At 34.5% G+C, this 23955-nt stretch overlaps 3 protein-coding genes and 2 long non-coding RNA genes across 6 annotated transcripts in view; 4 read left to right on the top strand and 1 right to left on the bottom strand.

Moving 5' to 3' along the window:
* The window catches only part of LOC105176004 (exosome complex exonuclease RRP44 homolog A), a 17225-nt gene extending 15601 nt beyond the window's left edge, over nt 1-1624 (bottom strand). Inside the window, exons 1-3 of the mRNA XM_020698618.1 lie at nt 1292-1624; nt 971-1108; nt 705-863 (exon numbers count right to left, since the gene is read on the bottom strand). Of these exons, the coding sequence (XP_020554277.1) occupies nt 705-863; nt 971-1108; nt 1292-1345 (351 nt within the window). The 5' untranslated portion in view covers nt 1346-1624. The remainder of the gene's footprint in view (nt 1-704; nt 864-970; nt 1109-1291) is intronic.
* Nucleotides 2810-4916, top strand: LOC110013070. The gene is made up of 2 exons (XR_002288236.1): nt 2810-3057; nt 4267-4916. It is a non-coding gene; the product is annotated as an uncharacterized LOC110013070 (long non-coding RNA).
* Nucleotides 8018-9555, top strand: LOC105176003. Its single transcript, XR_848943.2, has 3 exons — nt 8018-8272; nt 9190-9231; nt 9321-9555. It is a non-coding gene; the product is annotated as an uncharacterized LOC105176003 (long non-coding RNA).
* Nucleotides 12021-20775, top strand: LOC105176002 (serine/threonine-protein kinase/endoribonuclease IRE1a-like). 2 transcript variants are annotated; one of them, XM_011098664.2, is made up of 8 exons: nt 12021-12441; nt 12965-13184; nt 16103-17144; nt 17208-17568; nt 17713-17885; nt 19041-19287; nt 19747-20050; nt 20390-20775. In XM_011098664.2, the coding sequence occupies exons 1-8, from the start codon at nt 12281-12283 to the stop codon at nt 20534-20536; spliced, it is 2655 nt and encodes an 884-aa protein (XP_011096966.1). In that variant the 5' UTR covers nt 12021-12280; the 3' UTR covers nt 20537-20775. The 2 variants fall into 2 exon arrangements, with proteins under 2 accessions (XP_011096966.1, XP_011096965.1); XM_011098663.2 differs by having other exon boundaries at nt 12022-12441; nt 16103-17568.
* On the top strand, nt 22026-22813 carry LOC105176000 (54S ribosomal protein L19, mitochondrial). The gene has a single exon (XM_011098662.2). The coding sequence runs from the start codon at nt 22065-22067 to the stop codon at nt 22530-22532; it is 468 nt and encodes a 155-aa protein (XP_011096964.1). The 5' UTR covers nt 22026-22064; the 3' UTR covers nt 22533-22813.

Genomic DNA, 23955 nt, shown 5'->3' with positions numbered 1-23955 from the left:
CAGTAAAAGAAAAAGAAGAATAAGCATATAGTCTTCCATATGATCCAATTGTTAATGCAGAAAGAACACTTCAAAAGCACAAGGACATCAAATTAAAGCATAGTAAATTATTAAGAAGTAACTTTGAGCAGAATATCCAGATTCCATGATATCTGTCAAGTATAAACGAGGGGAATCAGTTACAATCTTGGCTTGGTTGTGATCAACCCCCATACTAACCGGGGAATCTCTGTAAGATCTTGTTGACAAAGGTCATTTATTTTGGTAATCCGCAGCAATTGATACACTTTCATGACCTCAAGCTGCATTTTTAGGGTCACACACCTCGGGGCTTATGCATGGTACAAAGTGCACTATCTCTACCAACCACAATTTATTTAGCAGAACACAGAATGAGATTACTTCTACCAATGTGTTTATTAATCAATATTAATTCCTAAACCTATTTTCACTCAGAAAGGCTTACGAATGGTACAAAGTGCACTAGTTCTACCAGCCACAATTTACTTAGCAGAACAGAGAATGAGATCACTTCTACCAATGTGTTTTTACTTCCTAAACCTACTTGCACTCAGAAATGAGCTCAGAATAAACTGAAAAAATAGTACAAAGCAAAGAGAAACCGGAAGGTGATGACAACATCACAAGTACCATTAAGTGTACAATCAACTGAACAAGCATAACAAAATTAAAAAAGGATCATACTTATGGTATTCATTTGAAAAGACGAAAAACCTCCTCTGGGAGTTGCTGCAGAGCGCTCTAAGTCTATTATATACAGAAAGATTTTTGTTCTTCACCTCCTCCAACACTACCGACAGCACCACCACATCATCTATGGCCGGATTTTCCAGCAAATCAATCTAACAGGTGTCAGAAGAACAAAGCAATACATAAGCAAAACTCAAATGCTTTTCCAATATGTGGCACAAAAATTTGAAAAACTTTTACAAAGACAACAAAATTTCACCTGATGAAGAACAACATTGGTGTCAACAATGATGATAGTCGAAGCAGACGAGCCGAGGCGGGCCGCTGCGACATCACAAACTTTGCAAAAAGGGGCACCACAATATATATCATCTCTCAAATAATGTTCTCTCACAACCTGCACACCGAATTCCAGGTTAAACCCTAGTTCCCGAACAACCCTAATATAATGGCATTGTCTTAACAAACTGCACTATCAAGAAAAAAGAGAAAAAGGAAAGCAAAACAAAACAAAAGATGCACAAACACAAAGAGAACAACAGACAACAGATACTCTTTGAAGCTAGGTCATATGAAGGACCTTGACTACTTTCCCTTGCTTCGTTTTCTTCACAAATGACTTGCTCTGCAGCATCCTTAGCCTTTTTTATCCGAGCCAATACGGAAAGCCGGGGGTGCCAGGGGACCGTGAAGGCGAGGGGTAGAGGCGTAGCGCTTTTACTTCGGGGCTTTTGGGCGCAGCGGCGGCTGGAGGGCTACAACTGGGCTTGTGAGGCGCAGCGCCACCAGTGTGTCGCGTGGGGGCTTTGTTGGCTGGAGTTGAGGGTACTGGGGCGGCGGGGGCGGAGCGCGGGGTGGTACTGTTCTGGCTTTTTCTTTTTGTGCTAGCATTATATATACTTTTTCTTGTTTTTTTTACTTATAAGCAAACCTTTGGTTGTTTATTTTGCATCAGTACGTGGTAATTGATATTTCTTTATATCAAAATTCTACCCAAGTGTTATTTATTTGAAAACTCAATTCCAGTAATACTAAGTTTTAAAGTATTAAAATATTTTGATTAAGACAGAAATAAAGAGAATTGAATAAAGTAAGAGAAGACTAAATCGGGAGTTTTTTACATTGAGTTAAACTAATAGGTATGAACTTTGGTTAAAGGATACCACCCTAGAGCGCAAAGTATTAAAATATTTTTATATTTATCTAGAATTTCGAAGGATTCTGTTTTTTATTTTTTTGTTGGTCGTAGTAATGCGATAGTTGTGTATTTGATAAGTTAACTCTTTATCTTTAAAATAATATTATTTTTGCATCAATATTAATAGCGTTGGTGATTTGTCTTTAAAAGAATGGATAATTACACTCCCCTTTCATGAAGTTTAGTGTAATTATACTTAAACCTCCTGCAATTTGAAAAATTACACCTAATACTCGTAAAGTTTGCTTCCGTCTAACAAATAAGTCACTCTGTGAGATAAAATTCATTAAATTTGTTGATATTATCAAAAGGCCTTAATGAAAGTTGATATTTATACTCGATTGACTTATTACTAACTTATTACAAATAAAAAACAGAAACAGTTGCATTACCCTTCTGATCGTATGGAAATATTACATCCACTTAAACATTAAAAGCGAAATATTATAATGTCTTACTATTTTTCTAGGTTGTTCTTCTTGTTCTTAGTTTTGTTGTGTAGCTTCTTGAGATGGTACTTTTTGCTACAAAAAAGTCCAAATTCGATCTAAATTAAACTTAAGAAAATAAATTGTTGATTTGAATAACCCTTGTCGCAAGTTCCTGAGATGCTGATGGATCTTGAGATTCTTGAGTATGCATTTCCTCATAAGTTAAAGGGCTCTATAAGAAATAAAATAGAAAATAGGTTAATCAAGAAATATTTAAGCTTATTTTTATTTTTCACTATTTGAATAGTTGAGGTTTTGTTTGATCAGTCTATTCCCACTGAAACGGGCATTCCTATTTTGGCCTAATATTTTTTAAATTATAGGCCCACCTGCAAGTGGTACTCCAAATTAATTAGGTATATCATTTCCTTATGTCTTATCTTAGACCTAACCCTTTGTCATAGCCTTCAAATTAATTGTGTATAGGTAGTGTTAGTTTCTCTCACAAAATGTCTTACCACGGAAGACTTTACCAAAACAAGTTCTCCTCCGCCGTCCTCTTCCTCTGGTCCGTCTGAACGTTCGACGTACAATACATTTTTCATTAGCATTGAGTTATGTGGCTCGAAAGACGACATTCTCCGCTTGAAGCGAAAAGTCGCAACTCCAGATAAAGTGAGCTCTCACCTCAAAAACGGTCGAAGCTCGAGATTTATGGTGGGTTTTGTTTTAGCATTACATACACTTCAGTCTGCAGATTCGCACTACATAATGTTTCGTCTTCCAATTGTTATTCGAAAAATAATTCATCTTTCTGGTTACTAGCATATAACAAGTTCCTAATATACATTTTTTCTTGTTGCTTGTTTTTTCATTATTTTGTTATGTTTGAAATTGTGATAATCTACAATTTCTTGTTGTTTGTTTTTCCATTATTTTGGTATGCCAAGGAAACGCACTACAGAATTTTTCTTATTGACAGTGGTCTACTTTATTTCTATATTATTTTGTGGCCGATTGAAAGTGGAATTGGAAAATAACAAGCAACTTTTGTATGCAGATATTGTGCGGAAACCATTAGTTATATTTTTTATGGGTTTATCATATATAATTTGTTTTTCAATTGGATGAAATACTATGCAATTACTGTATTTTTAAAATAATATGTCTTGATGGTAGTAGTTAAAAAGTCGCTTTAATATTTCGATTGCATACTTATGAAATAAATTTTTTTCTACTATTCCAACTTTATTTTCCCTTAAAACTGTTACTGATTGTATAATTCTTAAATCTGCAATTTCAATCTTTCGTGGTAATATACAATGTGCCTCGTGCCGAACAGAACCTCTGTTCTATTTCGTGCTTCTAGTTACCTTAATCATTATTCAATGGCAATGGCAAATAATGGAGAAGATACTACTAATTAATTTGCTTACTTTAGGTATTGAGTAATACACATTGTTATTCTAATATGATATATGAGTCAAAAAGGGAAGGAGCCATGTGCTAGGTTTTCGAAGCTAAGGTCAAGAATTGACAATGCATGGTGGGATCTTCTGTAGGTCTCTCTGTTTCATTGAATTAATGTATGACCATTACAAAAAAGAAAAACTTATCTCATCTACATTTAGTGAGCAAATCTAGCGTGAAACAGGTGTTGAGTTGTATGAACGTAATAGAACACAATACACCTTTGCGCAACTTAAGGACAAGGCTAATAGACTTTGGATGCTTTGGCATAAGTTTTATGATTTGGTATACAAACATACTGGCTTTTGTTGGGATCCAATTACGTGCACTGTCACTGCTAGTGAGGATCGTTGGGCTGAATGAGTAGCAATAATTGTACATTTCTGATTTTTTTTTTTAAACATATATTCCTTTCATTTCTTCTCATATGTCAATGAACTATCAATGATCATGCAGGTTAATCCCAGATAGTTTGGGTTGAGAAAGAAGGGTCTTTCTTATTTTGATTTATGTACTAAGATATTCTCCGCTTCTGTATCCACATGCAATATTGCCCGTTCCTCCGCCATGCCTCCTTTGGAGACCAATGACGATGATGAACTTGATGTCAAACATCCTACAATGGGCTTTTTAACTCATTCTCAGTCGGGGCTGTGAATCAATATTCAAGAGCATCAAGAGGAGTGTAGCGAAAAAGGTGGGCAGAGTGGTTGTTCAAATAAAATTGATTCTTGCATTGATGCCATAACGGCTTGCAACGAGGCAAAAACTCGAAAGCTGGCAAAAATTTCCAACGATGATATCAAAGATTGCATGTTTGCACTTTCTAAAATGGAGGGACTACCGCGGGAATCGTTCTTTGCAGCACAAGATCACTTTATGTTAAAGGTTAGGTGTCAAATGTTCCTTCTCATGACTGATGCGGATAAACGTGCTTGGGTTGAGAGACTCGGCAAGTAACCTCTTTCCTACTGTCACTTGATTTCTAAACCCATGGCTTAGAATGTTTTATTAAAAATGTATTAACGTTAGAAAATGTTTTTGTAACATATCGTAGTCGACTGTTGTACTTTTATTCACTCTTTATTGGTTAAGTTTGGTTATACTATCTAATGACTAACTCTGTGTTCTGTTATATATTTTATATTTATTTGTATACTTGGTTCAACTGTTAGCCATTTAACTTAATTTAGTTATAATTTTAAATTTATAATACGATTTATTTTTTATAGAAAACTGTACATAACAATAATGTACTATAATGAATACGATCCATTTGCAAGGTTACTTGTATCACTTTACTGTACACAATAATAATATGCAATTTTTATTTATTATTTATTTTAATTAATAGCACATTCTAATTATACTTATCTTTTTTTAAGAAAAAAAGTGTGTTGTCCTTACTTCAAGTAAAATTGCAAAATATGATTGTTGGAGTTTTTGTGTAAACGACTTTAACAAAAATATTTTAATTATCAGTTTTTATTGTACACAATAATAATGGCAAATATTAATGTTATTATTAAATTTGAATTGTTTATTTTAATTATTAACCCATTCTAATAATACTTATTTAGAAAAAAAGGTTGTTGTCCTTACTTTGAGTAAAAGTATTAAATTTATCAATTTATTATACACAATAATAATGGCAAATGTGATATTTATAAAAAAACTTAAATTATTTAATTTAATTAATAACACATTCTAATAATACTTATTTTGTTTTAAAAAAAAGTTGGTCTCCTTACTTTCAGTAAAATTACATAATAGGATTGTTGGGAATTATGTGTTAACAACCTAAATAAAATATTAAATTTTTATTTAATAACAATAAAACTATTTGTGGGACCCTAAAAAATTGTCATATTTATTTCACCTAAAAATATTTATTACACTTTGTCACAAATCCTCTTTCTCGGCAAGTAATGGATGTCGAGGCACAAAGCCCCAAGTATTTATCAGGCCACTTTTTCCATAAAGCATTTTTATGAATTGATTAAAATAATGTGTACAATTGTAAATTGTACTTCTATAGAAGATTCGATCAAGGATTGCATTTTTCAAGAATTGTGTACTTTGTGGCCAGAGTGGTAGGTGCCTTTCAGTTACTACATATTTGCATTTACATGGTAGCTGCCCATCAAATGATTTCATTGTGAAAGTTCACTACATTGTGGCATTCTGTGTAATACCAAATGTATACGAGTACAATTTCATAAGATTCATCAATACCTCAACAATTGTTGATATTTAACTACAATACATACTTTTAAGCAGAAATAAACTGATGAATGAATCAAGCGACAACACAAACTCGTCTCCTCCTTATGGGTCCAATTCTTCTTATGATACTGGATTATCATGGGCCGCTGGTTCTAGCGGTGGGGATGAAGAGACAAATTGTCTTGAAACTAAATCCTTAATTTCAAGAACCGATTTAATTATGGTTGACATTTAGCAAGTGAAGGTAGCAAACCTTTACATAGCAAGTACCGTGCAAGTAAGGCCCTGTTATCAATTATCTAACGATTGAGTCAAAGATATAAATAGTGAATCGAAACCTTGTTGACACAATAGCTATGCATCCTTTTTTGTTTTGTTTTTTTTTTTTCTATTTCTTGATTATAAAAGGTCAACCAAGAAAAGCTATGTCTAGTTATCTTGGTAGCTTGGCAAATAATTTTATTAGCCAGAAACATTAGAAGAGCATAGGAGATCTCTTGCCTCATAAGTTCAGGTTGATGATTCATTGTTGTGCTACTCATTGACCTACATATTATCTAGGGTTGTACCTAGATTATCTCGTTTGTGATCACCTAGATGACCAAGAAATAGATCAAAGTACAAAAGATGTAATTCAAGATTATTATGGTGACTCAAGTCGTGATGGCTAGTCTTGCATTGTTGTGTCAAAAATTCTAAGTTCAACATTATCACTCCAACAAAGAATTTTTTATGGAGCAATTTCAGTTTACTCATTCCAATCAAGCACCCTCACACACACATTAGTGTCCCACCACCAACATCCATACAATGAGATGACCTTTTCATAAGACGGTGTGTCATTGAGCAAGCCTCCAATGAATCAATGATATCCCTATCGCATTGATATTTGGCTTGAAACTTTAAGATTAAGACCTTGGACGGATATTTTATGATTATCATCAAATGCATAATCATGACCCATAGTCATATATTCTCTAGGGACTTTATTCTTTGTACATAAAGAAATTAGACAGAGAAACGCCTTTATATATTATAAATGTGATACAAAAAGATTGCCTTTTACAAGGGAATTACAATGTGTTGCCTAATTTAAATCCTATAAACTATTTGGCACGCTGGAAATTGCCCTAACAAAGTTACTATGATGTGTGGAATATGGCTGATGGGGCAACCTTGCTCTTCAGTACTAGGCGTGCTAATACAGGCCCTGTTTTTGGGCATTGCTCGATCAGCAGGGTAGTAGGACTGGGCTAGTCAAGTGTGCTTGGGCTAGTAAGAATTGGTCTTGACGAGTTGAGCAGATGGAGGCCTGACTCCTTAGTTTGGATATAGATCAAATGTAGTTATTGTGGTTGAAAAAGTATTTGTTGTAGACAGCAATCTGTATATTTGTTTATGTTAAGGGAACGAGTTATATAAATGCTACAATAATGTATTTAAATTAACTATATATGACTACAATTAATATTACAATTTTATGATGATATTTTATTTTTATATTATGAAATCAATTTGACAAGACGCAATTTTGTATAAAAAATCTTGTCTACGATGTTCTTTTTGATTCTGAATTTACAAATATCCATAGTTAAAAAAGGCATAATTTTATTTTTTATGTTGTAACTATGAGGAGAGCATATTTAATCCTCTAAAAAACTACAAGAGTCAAATTAATAAAACTTTTGGAAACACCCTCGGTATACTTTGAAAACCATCAATACCCCATAAAATCCACTTTAAATTTGACAAGTCATATAATCAGGGGTGGCAACTGACCCGTACCCAGTAAAAACCACTTAAAGGGGAATTTGGATCCAAAAAATTAAAGGGGTTTACTTGGTTTTGGATCCATTAAAGGGGGGGGGGGGGGGGGGGGTTCTGGGTCCATAGCACCCACCCGGAGACCCGTGTTGGTATAATATATATTTTCTTATTTTTTTACTTTAGATATTAGTTTTTTCTTCTTCCCTTCCCAAGATTTGAATGCCCTAAATTTAAACTCTTTTCTATCTCAATTCTCAAACACTCTTCGACCTCTTCTCTCTCAACACCCAACGACTACTACTTTACCTCTCTTCACTCTCTTATCTCTCGAACAAGGTCAAGCGACTTGCATATCCTCGTCGCGCTCAAAATTGCTAAAAGATAAAGACCCCAAAGAGTCTACTAACTCAAACACGCTCAACTGCTCAAAGAGTTAAAGACCTAAAGTTGTTGAAGCTCATAGTTTAAGGTAAAGGTTATAGTACAATTTTTAAATGTCAATTTTCTTCAATTTCAACTTGGTTTCTTGGATGTAGCAAATATCGGCAGCTTGTTCAATTTTTAAAGTTCCTAGAGGTTATTCAAGGTATAATTAAAATTTGGAGTTCTTTATTTTGGACAAAAAGTATGAACAGGAAACTATCCACTTACTCGTCTATGATGCTGAAGCTAAATGAATAAGTGGGTGAAAAAATGGTAAAGTAAGACAAACTACAACAACCCACATACTATTTTGAAAAAGACTGAGTGGGTGAACTTGGAGTCAATTTAAAAGAGTGTTGTAGAAATTAGAATCTTAGAGTTTTTAATTTTGAAAAAAACTAAGAAAAAGTATGGGCAAGAAGATGTTGGAGAAATATGAAAAGTATTCGGATACTTGTCATATTATTATGGAGGTTGCTGCAGTTTCGAATCCTCGTTATAAAATGAAGTTAGTAGAATTTTACTTTTCATTAATTATGGCGACAAATCACAAGGAGATGAAATTCGAAAAAACTATTATGATTTGTTGCTTGATTATCAATGTAGATCTACCAGGTTGAAAGAAAGTAGTTCTATCAGTGGTGGTCTAGGAAATACAATGTCGTCTGATGTTTCTTGTGTGAGTGATGGATTCGATGATTTAAATATGTATGATTAATATGTGGCTTTGAGCTCAATTTCTACTATTACTATGATATTGGAGTTGGAAATGTATTTGGATAAAAGTATCTTGCCAAGAACTCCAGATTTTGATGTCTTAAGTTGGTGAAAATTGAATGGGGTCAAATATCCTTATTTACGAGGGATGGCACGAGATATATTAGTTGTTCCAATCCACAGTTGCATTACAATTTGCATTTGGTCAACCCTAATCATATTAAACTCCATCCAAATACTTTGCAGGGATTGATATGTTTTCGTCGTTGGTTGTGGAATGAGGTGAAAGTAAGTAAAATTTTAAATATATATATATATATTATCTTGGTATAATAAATATTAACAAAATATTATATTATTTTATTTGTTTATTGTAGGTTCTTATTCAACAGTTAACGAATTGAAGAGTTGTCTCACAATACTAGACGAGGAGGAAGACAAAGAAGTTGTCACTAATCTATAATTGCTATGAATTGTTTGAGTTGTTTTATTATGAACAATTTCATTGGTACTTGAGAATTCGCTTTTAAACTTGAATATTTGCTGGAGTAATTTTATTGGAATTGATATATTGATTATATAAATAGAGAGAGAGATCAAATAAAAAAAATAATTGGATCTATCGGTTGCCACACCCCTATGTAATGATTCCTTACAGATGAGGAGGAAATTAACATCAAATATTTTTGCCCTTAAAAAAAAAAATTTAGTGCGTATTTTCATCTATGCTAATATGTATAAAAAAAACCCTCCACATTGATGAACTTCGAGCTATACATAGAGGACTAAAACTATGTATCGAAAAGGGATTTCACAATATTTGAATTGAAACTGATGCAATGGTGATTATCAAGCTCATCTCCACACCACAACAAGGGGCATGGAATCATCAGATTGTCCTTCAAAGGATCGGGAATCTCCTGAGGCAAATAGAATATAAAATCTCTCACATTTTTAGAGAAGGTAATCAAATGGTGGATTTTCTGGCTAATCAGGCATGTACATGTCAACAACTTAGTGTCCTCTCCAAGGAACATCTCACAGGTAAAGCAAAAGGTATTATCAACCTTGATTCTTGCGGTCTCCCTCACGTTCGTTTCAAAATTATAGTTGATCCCCCCTGAGTACTTCTCTTGATATCAATTGCCTTAGTTCCTTTTACTGCATTGTTATCTGCTTACGGCTGTGAATTTCTATCTGTTATAGCTTATTCTACTGCTTGTGATACTGCATTGTTGTCTGCTACGGTTGCAAATTTCCATTTTTTGTAGCTAATTCCGTGTTGATGGTTGCTGCAAATTTTTGTCTGTATTTCATGCCTGATACTGCAGGCTTCATGGCGGGTAGATTATGCTCATATTTCTTGGTTGTATTCTCTAGAGCAATCTTACCTGTTTTTTGTCTTGTGAGCATGCTTGGGTTGTGCCCCAATTTTGTGCATACACACTTATTGCTTTGATGCTCATCTTTTTTCGGTAATGTAATGGTGCACTGGTGGCAACTGTTGGATTGCTTGTATAGCTTGATTTGCAGGGCTAGTTAGAACAGATGATCCGAATATAATATAAGAAACTTTTTGACACACTAAATTATCGTCTCCAATTTTGACTCCCATCTTAGCTCGTTTCACTTTTATAATGGAGTAGTACTTCTTGTTTATGCTTTTGTGATTTTTTATAAGGGAGTAGTACTCCTTGTTTATGTTTTTGATGAAATCTGTAAGGGTGTACTCCTTTTTTTTTACAGCTTTTTAGAAATAATAAGGAGTCAGTACTCCCCGTTGTAAATTTGCTCGCTTTCTGATCGTAATAAAGAAGGGTCGGGGACTCCAAAAAGCTCGCTCCACTCCTGAGTGGTTTAATTTAAATAAATAAATAAATGACGGTTAATGACACCGTATCACCAATTTTTTTGTAAAGTAAAAAATACCGTTTGTGATAAAATAACTAACTTTGAAACTTTTTACAATTTACATTAATTGGTAAATTATTTTTTTTCTTTTTTTCTTTCTTTTTACTAATGTAATATGCTGATCTATATATTTTATCTTATTTATAATATACTTTAAAACGTGAAAGAATAACTATTATATGCACGTAGGAATAATATGCCACAAAACTAGTTGTTATAGATATCTAGTCGTTATGACACGTTATCTCAGCGTGCATATAATCTATATTATATATATAAGGAGAACACCTTTTGGGTGTCCTTTTTTTTTTGTATGTATTTTTACATTGAATTTATTTTATTTAAAATTTTCATCTAAAAATTTTCATAGTTATTTTCTTTCATCTCTTTTTTTTTTGTCACTATTTTTCTTACAAATTTAGTATTAATTTATTATTTTATATATACTTTATTAAATAATAAATATTTTATTTTAAAATAATATTTATAAAAATTACACACATATAGTGTGCCCAAGTTACTATAATTTATCTAAATTCCCAATAATTTGGAGCAACTCTTTAAGTAAGGCATGCAAATCCATTCTCAAGTTAATTTTCAAAAATTAATGATAGAAGGGGCCAAAATGAGTTTAATCATATTTTTTAAATATTTTTACACACATGGAGTGTATTGTGAACTGATATTAAAAGTAGGGTAAATTATATTTTATAATTCCAACTATACTCATTTTCATATTTTGGTATCTAATTTTTTTTTGTGTCAACTTGCTATATCAATTTTGTAAAATTTGCATTTTACTATATATGATCATTTGTTTGTTAATAATTTTTATCGAAAAAATATCACATTTGTGTATGTGTAAAAAATAACATATTACATAATTTTTAAATATCAAATGTGCACTGTATGTGATTTTTTTGACAAAAAAACTTGATAAAAGAATAGTTACAAATAGCAAACTGAAAAATTTCGTAAAGTTAAAATGGTAAGTTTATACGAAAAAAAGTTTAGATACTAAAGTATAAAAAAAATTGTAATTTAGATTACAAATTATAATTTACAATTAAAACTAAGATCAAACAACTAAAGACTTGCAAATTTTGGACTAAATACATTTTTTCAATTCAATTAAGAAAAAGACAAGAAAATGTAACACGCCTACAGAAAGAACAAAAGTTTGACTAGCAGTAGCAAGACTGGCTGACAAGAAAAGCAAATGCGCCTGCGGAGGAGGAAGAAGAGGAAGAAGAAGAAAACGTGGTCGGCTTTCTTCGCATCAAGCTTCGAATCTTCGTTTCCTCCCCCCAATTCATCCATCTAATTCTGCTAATATTTATCTAATTTAGCGTCGCAGTTTCTGATTTTATTTTATGTAATTTTCTCCAATTGAGGAGAAAGGGGAAGCGCTTTGATCTGGTCATCGATGAAGCACTGCACATTGTTGTTATTTCTCTGCATTTTGTTTTTGTTTGGGGCATTTTCGGGCTCCGCCGGTGACTTTCTGAACTTGAATAATGGTGTCAAACGCTACGGCGACAGTTTTCAGGTTGCGGCGCGTCGGTCGTTGTTGTCAGCTACTTCAAAGTAAGTTCTCTTTTGCCTGTTTAGTGGTTTTCAGGGTTGCGTTTACGTGTGCTGCGAAAGTACCAATTAACTTCTTGTTATTGTTGCTGTAGTTCAAGGCTTAGGAAATTAATTATGAGAACGGAAGTGTACCGGTTACATTAACAGAGAAATGGGCTTCTGCAAGTTTTGTAGCTTTTTCTGTTAGCAAAATCATGGGACTGTTTTGTTTTGATTCTTCTAACTGCATATTTTGCCAACGCAAAAACAAAAATTACTTCTTGTTGTTTAAAGTATTTTTTGTGTCGTTAACTGAAGTGTTATTATTTTAATCATTTTTCTGCTTTTAGACTGGTAGAGAAACTGTTGTATGATTCCAACAGAATTGCGGAATTGTAAAAACTGGAAATTGAATTGGTGTTGCTGGTGTATCTGAATACTCTGATAAATTGGATTATTTGTAGTTGTATTTGGCTAAGTCACTTGTCTGCTGTTTACTTTTCTTTTTGATATGGCTTTTTCCTGTAATTGTTTTGGGAATCAGGGGTGATACGGCTTTAGTGGCTGCTTTGGATGGTACTATTTATCTACTGGAAGTTGGTTCTATGAGACCACTCTGGTCATTTTCATCAGGACCACAAATTTACTCATCATACCAGGCTCCTGTTAGTGATAAGGAAAATGCATCTGGGGTGGAAAGCAATTACTTCATTGATTGTGGGGATGATTGGGAACTGTATGCACACAACAGCCTTGGCAAGCTGGTATGTCAACTATCACATCCTCAAACTGTATTGCCTCAGAGTTATTAAAGATATGTAATGGATGTTGGAATGTTTCTAGAGTGTGGTGACAACATTGCTTGTTATTGGTTTTCTCTCATTTCATTATAGATGTTATATTAAATTAAATTTCTGCACGTAAAGAGCATTTGTGCCTGAAATATGCAGTTGTCAACAGTCAAACTAAATGTGGCTGTCTCTTGTCCATTTTCTCTGTAGCTGTTTTCTGTATAATGAAATTGGACAGTCTGTGAGTTCTTTGCTCACTAGCTTTAGTGGCCATGCTAAGAGTACTTCTCATATTGAAACAATTGATGCTGCACCAACTTAGTTTTAATTAAGAAAAGGTGTACAAGCATGCTTTTGATGTTTGAATCCTTGTGTACTGGAGTAATGATCTGGTATAATTTAAAGGAAAGGAATGCAGATGTTGAACTTAGAAACAGGTTTTCAAATGCTACACTAATTTTCACTAATTGAAAATTAGGTTTTACAGTATTTGTGAATTAATGAACTCACTTTTGTGAAGGAAAAGTCACGAGCATTTGACTTTTTAGTTCGTCAGAAAGGGTTGGGCACTCTTGTGACCGGCTGAAACCTAAAGAAGTAGATATAGAATAAAAGAGAAGTTTGGAGATGACTCCTTGAATCCTCTAGGCATAAGGGCTGAGGATAGGTTGCATCACACAATCACAATGAAGTTTCGGTGTTATGAGGGAACCAACTACGGAAAACACCTAGTAAAGACGAGGCTCGAATTTGTCCTGTTTCTTTGCTACAATTTCTGGAAAAATCTGGTTATGTTGTTTGCCACAACCTTTAGAGCCAATATTTCGGGAGTATGTAGGTGACCACTTTTTTGGTTTATCTCTACCACCTTAAAATAGAGCATCCAACATTAAGGATCAAGTGTGCATCTATGTTTTTAATTATTATTTCTGTGGGGATCAAGCAAAAACTTAGTTTGATACCGTTTTATGAACTTCAATTGAAATATACAGTAGAGCATCTAAAGCCAACCCTACCCTAGAACTATCTGTATCAAGGGTAAAGGTTAACAAAACACATCTGAAATTAACCAGATACAGGTGTAGTGTTTTGCTAAAACTTGCTGCTAAATAAAGTATTACAAAGATACAAGCCAGAAAATCTCAACAGAGTGAAGATCAATATTCTGGCAAAAAAAGAAAAAAGGGGTCGACTGTCGACATCTTTGTTTTACTGTTAGGAAGTGAGATATAGTTTTAGTTGTTTAAAAGAGTTAGATCTCTGTTTAACATTTCTATCTGCCCATTTGAATGGACGGAAATACTTTTTTCTTGTCCCTGCATGTTTCCGAAATTAAAATGATGGCAGCCAGTCTTATCTTCTGCTGGCTGCTGAACTCGCAATGATAGAGAATTTTACTTAACTGATGTGTGTATTTTCACGAGGGGTGTTTCTTCTCTAATACCTTTTGGAATGAGTAACATGGTTTTATCTGAATTTTCTAATAGGAATTTTATTACAATCAGTAGCTGAGGTGCAAGAAGATTTCCTGAAAATGGTTCTCTTCTCATCTAAATGAAGAAGGTTTAGATTATTTGCTATCCGATTTGGTTAGGTTGATTTAATATCTTTTACATTATTATCTTCTCCTTAGCAGTGGTGTTCTAGTTTGAGTCAGGTTGATTTACTATCTTTTTGATATAAAATAAATTTCATAAAGAAAGATAGAGAGATTACAAGGAAGAGGACAAAGTCCTAAAAAACACATGAATAAGTTAGTAACTATTTCTTGTTAATCTCTATGGTCTCCCTAAGGAAGACTCCTAAACAGAACTAATGCTTTAGGAAAGAGAGGCAATGTGGTGTAACTTTTTGTCAAATGCAACTATTAGTTGATTCTTAGTTTCCAAGGTTATGTCCATTCCTTTCTACCCAGATAGACGGAGGATAGCAAAAACAACATATTTCCACAATATCTTAGTTTCATTGCTCCCTCAGACCCTTCAAACCACGTATATGTCATTTATGAATGTGGAATTTTCAAATATTTCTCTTTTATAACTCAGAGTCTCTCTGTGAGTGCCTTCATGCATGGACAATTGAAAAAAACAAAGGATGACCATGATTCTCCTTTTGGTTTTTACTAGATGGCCAAAGTGCCTTATAAGGTCTCCTCCATTGTAACTCAAGTTAGTTTGTTTCTAATGGAATCGATGGTTTTATTGGTTCCAGACATCCATATTATGATTAATTGATGATAATGAAAATGAATAAAAATGACAGACTTTAATAGAACATGTTTATTTTATTCATTTATTCCCTTCATATAAAATCTTAGGGGAAATGTGTGTCATCCCACCAGCACAGTCCTTGAAGAGAAAGAAAAAGAATCTCTCTAGACACCTATTTTTCAGTTATAATCCAAGTCACTATTATAAGTTTAGGTCTAAACGGAGTGATAACAATGATATATTCCTTACATGAAACCTGTAATTCACTTTATCTAAGAAATTGTACCGTAAGGAAATTTGTTGAAATTGCTATATACCTATTAGCAAAATCAAAATTTTAAGCAAAGAATCATAGTTCACACGTGAAAAATGTGTGGTTTTACAATTTTCCTGCTACCTAAGAAATTCCATTAACGAAAGTTTTTCTAGAGACTAAATTGATAACTACCTATTAGCAAACTCAAAATTGGGAAGTCAAATAAAATTGATGTATGAAATTCTTACAGTTTATGTATGTTGTATGTTATAGAACATTTTCTTCTAAAGGGTTTTGTACTAATATTTTCATTTATTTATTGTCTTCCATTTATTGATGTACGCCGATTGCCTCTTATAGTCTTATTTTTTGTATATTGATTGCATCCCTCTTATTTTATTGTATATCAATTGCATGTCTCTTAGAAACTTATGAAGAGTCTTGAAGAGTATATCAGTTCAACACCTCAAATAGCAGAGGATGGAGGAATTGTACTTGGTTCTAAAAAGACAACTGCTTTTTTAGTTGATGCCAAGACTGGAAGGGTCATTCATACATATAGGATGTCAGATCCTCCATCCACAACGCAGAGCAGTGTTAATGATGTTCCTTATAATATCACTGTCAAAGAGCAGTACCAATCTGGGTCCAGTCCGAAGACAGATGAGCTACCACTTTACATCACAAGGACAGATTATAGATTGACGTCATTTATGCCAAATTCAAATGAAGTCCTATGGAATGTGACTGTTGCTGAAATTGGGGCTGCTTTTCTTTGTCAAGATTCACTTGGGTTTATGCTTTCTGATTTGGAGTCTTCTGAACCTCTTCCTCATAATATGCCACTTCCATGTCAGTCAAGAGCGCTTGTGTATCGCTTCCGTAATCACAATATGTTGGAAACCTTATCCATGCTTCACAGGCCACCAGAGGTTCTTCACCCAGATATGATGCTTCCTGCATCCACGGCTGATGTCCTTCCTTCACAGCCAAATGTTGAAAAAGTTCTGGAACTTCTTCCTTTGTCTCGCAGTAGTGATTTTGGAGGTGCACATGATAGCAAGGACCTTAAGGCTGTTCTTCCTTTGCATACATTTGGTGAAAATTGTGGGGTAACTAATGTGCATGAAGTGAAAGTGCTTTCTGATGATGGTTCTATAACTCCTCAGTGGGAGTTTGGCACATCAAAACTCATTCTTCTTTTTATTTGTCTTGTAGTCTTTGTTGTCTACCATTATAGTGTAGTCTCTACAATAAAAGTCAACTTGGCTATGAAGTCCACTGGCATGAGTTCTCCAAATACACAATCAAAAAGGAAGAAATCTCGCAAAACTGGGAAGGTAGGAAGTTACAATGTGGAACAAGATAAACAAGAAGATGAGGCTCAACACATTCACAATGGGGGTGATAATAACTTTTTGCTGAACCTCAACCAACCAACTCTGGTTACAGATGGGCGCAGAATTGGTAAGTTAGTTGTTTCCAACAAAGAAATTGGCAAAGGTAGTAATGGTACCATTGTTCTTGAAGGGATTTATGAAGGTCGTCCTGTTGCCGTGAAGCGCCTTGTTAGAGCCCATAATGATATTGCCTTTAAAGAGATCCAAAATCTTATTGTGTCTGACTGCCATCCAAATATAGTAAGATGGTACGGAGTAGAGCAAGACCAAGATTTTGTTTATCTTGCATTGGAACGTTGTGCTTGCAGCTTAAATGATCTTATTCTTATGCACTTAAAGTCCTCCAGCAACCCAACTCTTGGCAAGAACTTGGATGCAGAGATTCCGGCAGAGTTTACCATCTCTTTGGACTCTATGAAAGGCTCTATGCAGGAATTTGAGTTGTGGAACTCAGATGGCTATCCTTCGCATTTGTTGTTGAAATTGATGAGGTCATCTAATTTTCCTACCAAATATTTTTAGATTGAGAAAAACAAATTAAATTTGAGCAACGGAAAATACTTTGATACAAAGCTGATTGTTATATTGCTTTTTTTCTTTTCTTTTTCTTCTTGCTATGTCCATGTGGAGCGCAGGGATGTAATATCTGGAATTGCTCATCTACATGAATTAGGAATTGTTCACCGGGATCTGAAGCCTCAAAATGTTTTGATAATCAGAGAAAGATCTCTTTGTGCAAAGCTTTCTGACATGGGCATTAGCAAGCGCCTTGTTGGAGATATGTCTTCCTTGAGTAATCATGCTACAGGTAACAAATAAATCTTTCTTGGTGAACCTGCCAGTTGATTGTCTCTGTGTTTCATAGTTTAATGTGCTCCAGTGCAGTAAATTAGTGGCCTTAGTCCAAGTACAAATCAATTAGTGTAATTTTTTTTTTGGAGTTTTTGTTATATCTACTACATGCCTATTTAATTGTAATTCTTGATTGCAGTTAGGTAGTTGATATGAAATTAATTTCCAGATAATTGATTATCTCATGGATTTAACCTGATCAACCTGTTTAGGGAAGTGTTCCCACAAATTTGCCATGAGTTACTCGTCCTGTTTCTGTTGAAATTCCTATTAATATTTTTTTCATTTAATTTTCTTCTCATGCTTCTTTTTCACACACACACACACACATAGATATATACACACATAAATATATATAGTAGGCATACTCAATAAGATTAAAGCCCAAAAAAGTTAAAAAAATAAAAACCAAAATATTTGTTCCAACGAGAGCATAATGTAACTTTGATGGACCAAAGTCAAAATCATTTTTTGCCTTGAAATACATTTAACTTCAATCTCTTTTATTCTATTACAATTCTTTATATGTTACTTATATGGAGTTACATTACTAGAGAATTATAATTTCGGTTACAAGTATAATAGAATTTAATATAACCAAATGAAATAGTGTGCAAAACATTTTGTTCATGGTTGCTTACTCTTGTTCTAGATATTTAAGAATGCATCATAGAGCGAATGTCTTACTTTCTTTTAATTTTGACTTTCAAGATTTTCACATGAAGTTTTACTTATTATTAACTTGTATTAATTTACAAAAGTAAATTACAATATAACCACTAGAAAGATTTAAAGAAACTTTTGATTTTCTTTTATCCATGATCTCATTCCATGTCTGCACTTTATTGGTTAGAGAGAAGAAGAAAAAGCAGACACAGAAAACCAAATTTAAAATAAAAGAGAAGAGTAATTCGGAATTCAGAGAGAAAGGAAACAAAAAAGTCTATGAGACCAAATAAAAAGGAAATATATTGAGCATCAAGCAGAAACAGGAATAAAGAAATAAAAATCGCAAGATTATTTATAATTTATAGATTAATTATTTAGTTAAATTATTACTTATCTATGAGAAATTGTTTCTTGGTTCATATAACTGATTGATCTGTTTCAGGCAGTGGAAGTTCCGGATGGCAAGCACCTGAACAGCTTCTCCATGGGCGTCAAACGCGGGGAGTTGATTTGTTTAGTCTTGGTTGTGTTTTGTTTTTCTGCATTACTGGTGGTAGACATCCCTTTGGGAATCGCCTGGAACGTGACATCAACATCGTAAAAAGTAAAGTTGACCTTTTCCTGGTAGAACATATTCCGGAAGCAGTGGATCTGATCTTGCGATTATTAGATCCTAATGCTGAAATGAGGTATACTAGTATTACAATCTTGACTAACTCTTGGCAATTGCAGCTGTTTTAACATCTTGAAATACTTGTTTGTCAAATCACTGCAATTCTTTTCTACGCAAAGAAGTATTCAGGAGAAGTTTTCACCAGACTGTAAATGGTGTCGCTGCAGCAATTTTATATGTTAGAAAGGTTTTCTCCTTCTTAAGGGTTTATAGGTTCTTACTGCTGCAGAAGAAATTATATACATGTGTTTCCAATTTAGGATATGAATTATTCTTTTGTAAGTTATTACAGAACGGCAAAACGTCCAATAGATTTGTGTTTCCTTACTTTGGCTCCTGTTCCCCAGCTTCCTACAGGGAGATTAGGGAAGTAGAGCCTTTTCTTGAGCTATTAGTAATTTGATAACTTTGATCTGGGAACTAATTGAATCTCAGCTTTCTAAATGTCATTTTAATCTCTTGCCTCTGATTTTAGGCCAAGGGCGCTGGAGGTGCTTTACCATCCTTTGTTTTGGAATGCGGAGATGCGGCTTTCCTTCCTCCGTGATACAAGTGATAGGGTGGAATTGGAAGATAGGGAGGCTAATTCGGATCTCTTGAAATCATTAGAAAGCACTGCCCCTGTGGCTTTGGGTGCAAAGTGGAATGAGAAGATGGAACCTTTATTTCTTAATAATATTGGTCGTTATAGACGTTATAGGTTTGACAGTGTTCGTGACTTACTAAGAGTCATGCGTAACAAGTTGAATCATTACAGGGAGCTTCCTGCAGAAATTCAGGTACTGAAATGTTTTTGCCCTTTTTGAAATTGATTGCCACTTTGGTGAAAATCCCATCTTGCTGTATGGAATAATGCAAATCCAACAGCTCGGTATGAGAAAGCTGGTGGTTCTTGCATTTGAGACCTGGTGGTTTCAGAATTTTCATAACCACCTCAACCTTTTTTTTCTATGCTGTAATTTAGTTAGCGAATTTATACTTGTTCTAGTGTCAGGAGACACATGGTATATGGGCAATGTGCTGTTCATGTGAAGCAAAATTACAAATGTCCACTGTTTGCATCTCTCACCATACCTTGTCACTGGTGGCTAAAGTTTTACATGATGTGTTAATGTCAGGAGATGATTGGACCGGTACCCGAAGGATTTGATAGGTATTTCAGGAGTCGGTTCCCGAAGCTATTGATTGAGGTGTACAAAGTGATGCTCAAATACTGCAGCACAGAAGAATGCTTTTCTAAGTACTTCACTGGCAGTGCACAATAGCTTTTGCTACTCTGGGGCTTTTGAGTGTCTGGTGTAGATATAGCACAGGTCTTGTACATAATTTAGCAAAAACTGGCTTGAGTTTCCAATGATTTGTGGTTGCTGTCAGATCCTCTTCTGAGACAACTGCTTTACGGAGAGAATAGGGTGGACTCTAACCTTCAACCCACAACATGTCATGTATACACCAAGATATAAGCTATAATATTAATAATTTGAAATAGTTAGTATGGCTAAAATGGAGCATGGTGCTTTTTGGTTTAAGGCAATATGAGGTTTGTCTACAGTTGTGGTGTGATTGGAGTGTGCGCTGATAGCCTCTTCCTTCTCATCAGCAAAGGAAAGAAATGTGTGGAGCCCCATTCTCACTACTCAAGCAGCAGTTGGTTGAATTGGCATATCTTCTTATAACATTGACACATCACACCACATATGATCTAAGCTATTAAGAAATTTCGCAGTGTTTGTGTTTCCCACTACTCTTAAATCTACTCACTTTCCCTATGAGTTTAACTATTGATTGCATGTATGCAGTGAATGTAATACATCTATGCCAACTTGACTGCATCCACATTGTAATTTAGAGTAAATTATTCTGAAATTTAATATAATTATGAATATTTTTTTATTATTTAAAAAATTATAAATATTTTCTGTTGTATGATAAAATTCTGTAGTTTTTAGTGGAGGTATGAAATTTTTAATTTACCTTTGCTATAAGTTTTTTTTGTAAAATAATTGGTTGGGGTGGATAGAAAATTTAAAAATTTATAAAAATATATCTATTTAGTCCATAAAAAATCAGAAAATTTTTAAAAATAAAATAATATTAAAGTTTTTAGTTTACGCGGGTATTTTGGTCAGTTTATCACTAAAATGGATGGAACTTAACAGAGACTAACGAATTGGGTTACTTGTTAGACAATCGTTATAATCAGGGGGTATTGATATTTTTTTCAAATAATAAAATAATATTTATAATTATATCAAATCTCAGGATAAGACGTTATTTAATTTTCCTTGTATATTACACTGCAGTTGATAGATACTTACTACATGTACAAAAATTATGTATTGAATACTTGCAAGACCCTAGAATCAATATACCACACAAATACCTCATTTAAATTAGTTATTATGGTATATCATTTTTACATGTATATACTAAATAAATATTTGACGATTTAAAATTTATTATAAATAAGAATAAAATATATAAATTAACACATATTTTTAAAAAAATAAATAAGAAAAGAAAACTAACTAAAGTATTATTAAAAAGATAAAAAAAATTAATATTACGGTATCACTGTTATTTGTGAGTGAAAAAGAATTTATTTTTTATATTATATTAGTATAGATTAATAAAAAAGGGAAGAGGAAGAGGAAGAGGAAAGCAACTACTCCATTTGTTCTTGAGAAACTGAGCGTTAGGCCCAACAATGGAGTCCATTATGCTGTGGGCCATCATAAGTCTCCATGCCCACAATCCTTTACCCATTTTTTCTCCCTCTCTCCCAAGGCCTACATGGCGACGCTCAAGGAGATTCTCACTCGACGCCCGGTGGCGGCGACGATACGCCTCACGGTTCCGGCAGGCGGAGCGAAGCCCGCGCCACCGGTGGGTCCTGCCCTGGGTCAATACAGGCTAAATCTAATGGCGTTCTGCAAAGACTTCAATGCGCGGACCCAGAAATACAAGCCCGAAACCCCGATGGCCGTCACAATAACGGCGTTCACGGACAACACCTTTGAGTTCACGGTGAAATCTCCGTCCGTCACGTGGTACCTCAAGAAGGCGGCCGGAATCGAGAGCGGCAGTAGCCGCCCAGGTCACGTGACCGCCTCGACCATTACCCTTAAGCACGTTTACGAGATCGCCAAGATCAAGCAGAGTGATCCGTACTGTCAGTATATGCCGCTTGAGTCCATCTCGAAGTCCATTATTGGGACCGCGAATTCCATGGGAATTAAGGTTCAGAAGGAGCTCGATTAGTTTGAAACCTCTGTACTTGTTCGAAGTTATTGTAGTGATATGTGTTCTTAGAACTGCGATTGATGGGCAATCTGTTAACACTTGAACTGCAGTATTTCATTTTCCAATTTTAGACGGAGGTAGCGTTTTTTGCTGGCGTGTGCAAAAGAACGTGCTTTTCTTTCAAATGAGTGCTTCTATTGTATGTTCTGCATTTCTCCGTCGGATTAGTTCGGTTGTGCTTCTTGCGTGAAAGCTTTAGACAAGAATGATAGTTGACTAAGAAATTTGTGTTGCAAAAATTTTCTTGAGTGCCAAACTTGTTATAGCTCTGGTATACTCTACTCCGGCAGGCATTGATGTAATGTACAATAAGTGGCTGGCATGTGAGTTTGGCTTTAGATTTTAGTTAAGGAGCTCCATTGATTCTGATCTCCTTACAAATAGTTGTGGGTTTCTTCTTTTGAAAATTTATTTTCTTGTACCTTTGATCTCTGCGAAGTCCACTGATGTTCACTACTTCGGTAAGAAGGCTAACTATGCTGTGAAGGTCAGTGGACTCAAGATAGACCCATATCCAATTTCTAGAGGCAATAATACCACCTTCCAGATTGCTGCAGCTACAAATGAAGCAATATATGGTGGGAAACTGGTATTCATGTTTTGTAATATGGATTTCACATCCACAGTGAGGACCGTGATCTTGGTGCAGAGATGTCATGCCCTGTTTCTATTGGCGATTTCGTGGTCTCTCGCTCCCAAGAATTACCTGGAATTATGCCACCTGGTTGCCACACGCTGAAAATGTCAATGGTTGAACACAAGAAGCAATTGATGTGCATTACTTTTGAGTTCACAATTGGTTTCGTAGCAAAGAGAACCCTAAAGCTGACATCTAAATGCCTAAGGATTGGTTCCTTTTCCCTCCTTCCAGTCTTTAGATTTTGAACACATTTCCTATTTTTTTTTTATGTGCTGCACTGCATAACTCTACTCCTGTCCCTTATGTACCGTAATTATGCATATAAACCACTTTCTAGACCCAATGCTGAGGTTGTGATTTGTCTGCATTGCGTCCTCCTTATAAATAAGGAAAATATCTGGTTGCCATTCTCTCTCTAAAGACAAAAGATGGTTTTGGAGATTGGGAGATGTCTCAATCAGTGTAGAAGTGGAGAGATTGTGATTATACTTGAGAGTTTTGGCTTAGATAGTAATAGTACTTGGTATGCTGGAAAATCTCTTAAAATGACGAGTTGCTGTTGGAGTAGCATCTCTCAAGTTACTTTGTTTTTGATATGTAGTTCCCTTGATAGCAGCATCCCATAGGCAAATTGGAGGATGGAGCCCATGTATCCTTTCTTTGGTTGACTTCTATGAGAGATATTATTCATTTCTCATGTGAACCAAGGCAATCACGAGTTCTGGAGCTAAGAGGACCCAG

Source organism: Sesamum indicum, linkage group LG13, assembly GCF_000512975.1.
Source record: "Sesamum indicum cultivar Zhongzhi No. 13 linkage group LG13, S_indicum_v1.0, whole genome shotgun sequence".
NCBI classification, from domain to species: Eukaryota; Viridiplantae; Streptophyta; class Magnoliopsida; order Lamiales; family Pedaliaceae; genus Sesamum; species Sesamum indicum.
The sequence above is the reverse complement of the archived record's forward strand: the minus strand, read 5'-3'. Positions and strand labels throughout refer to the sequence as shown.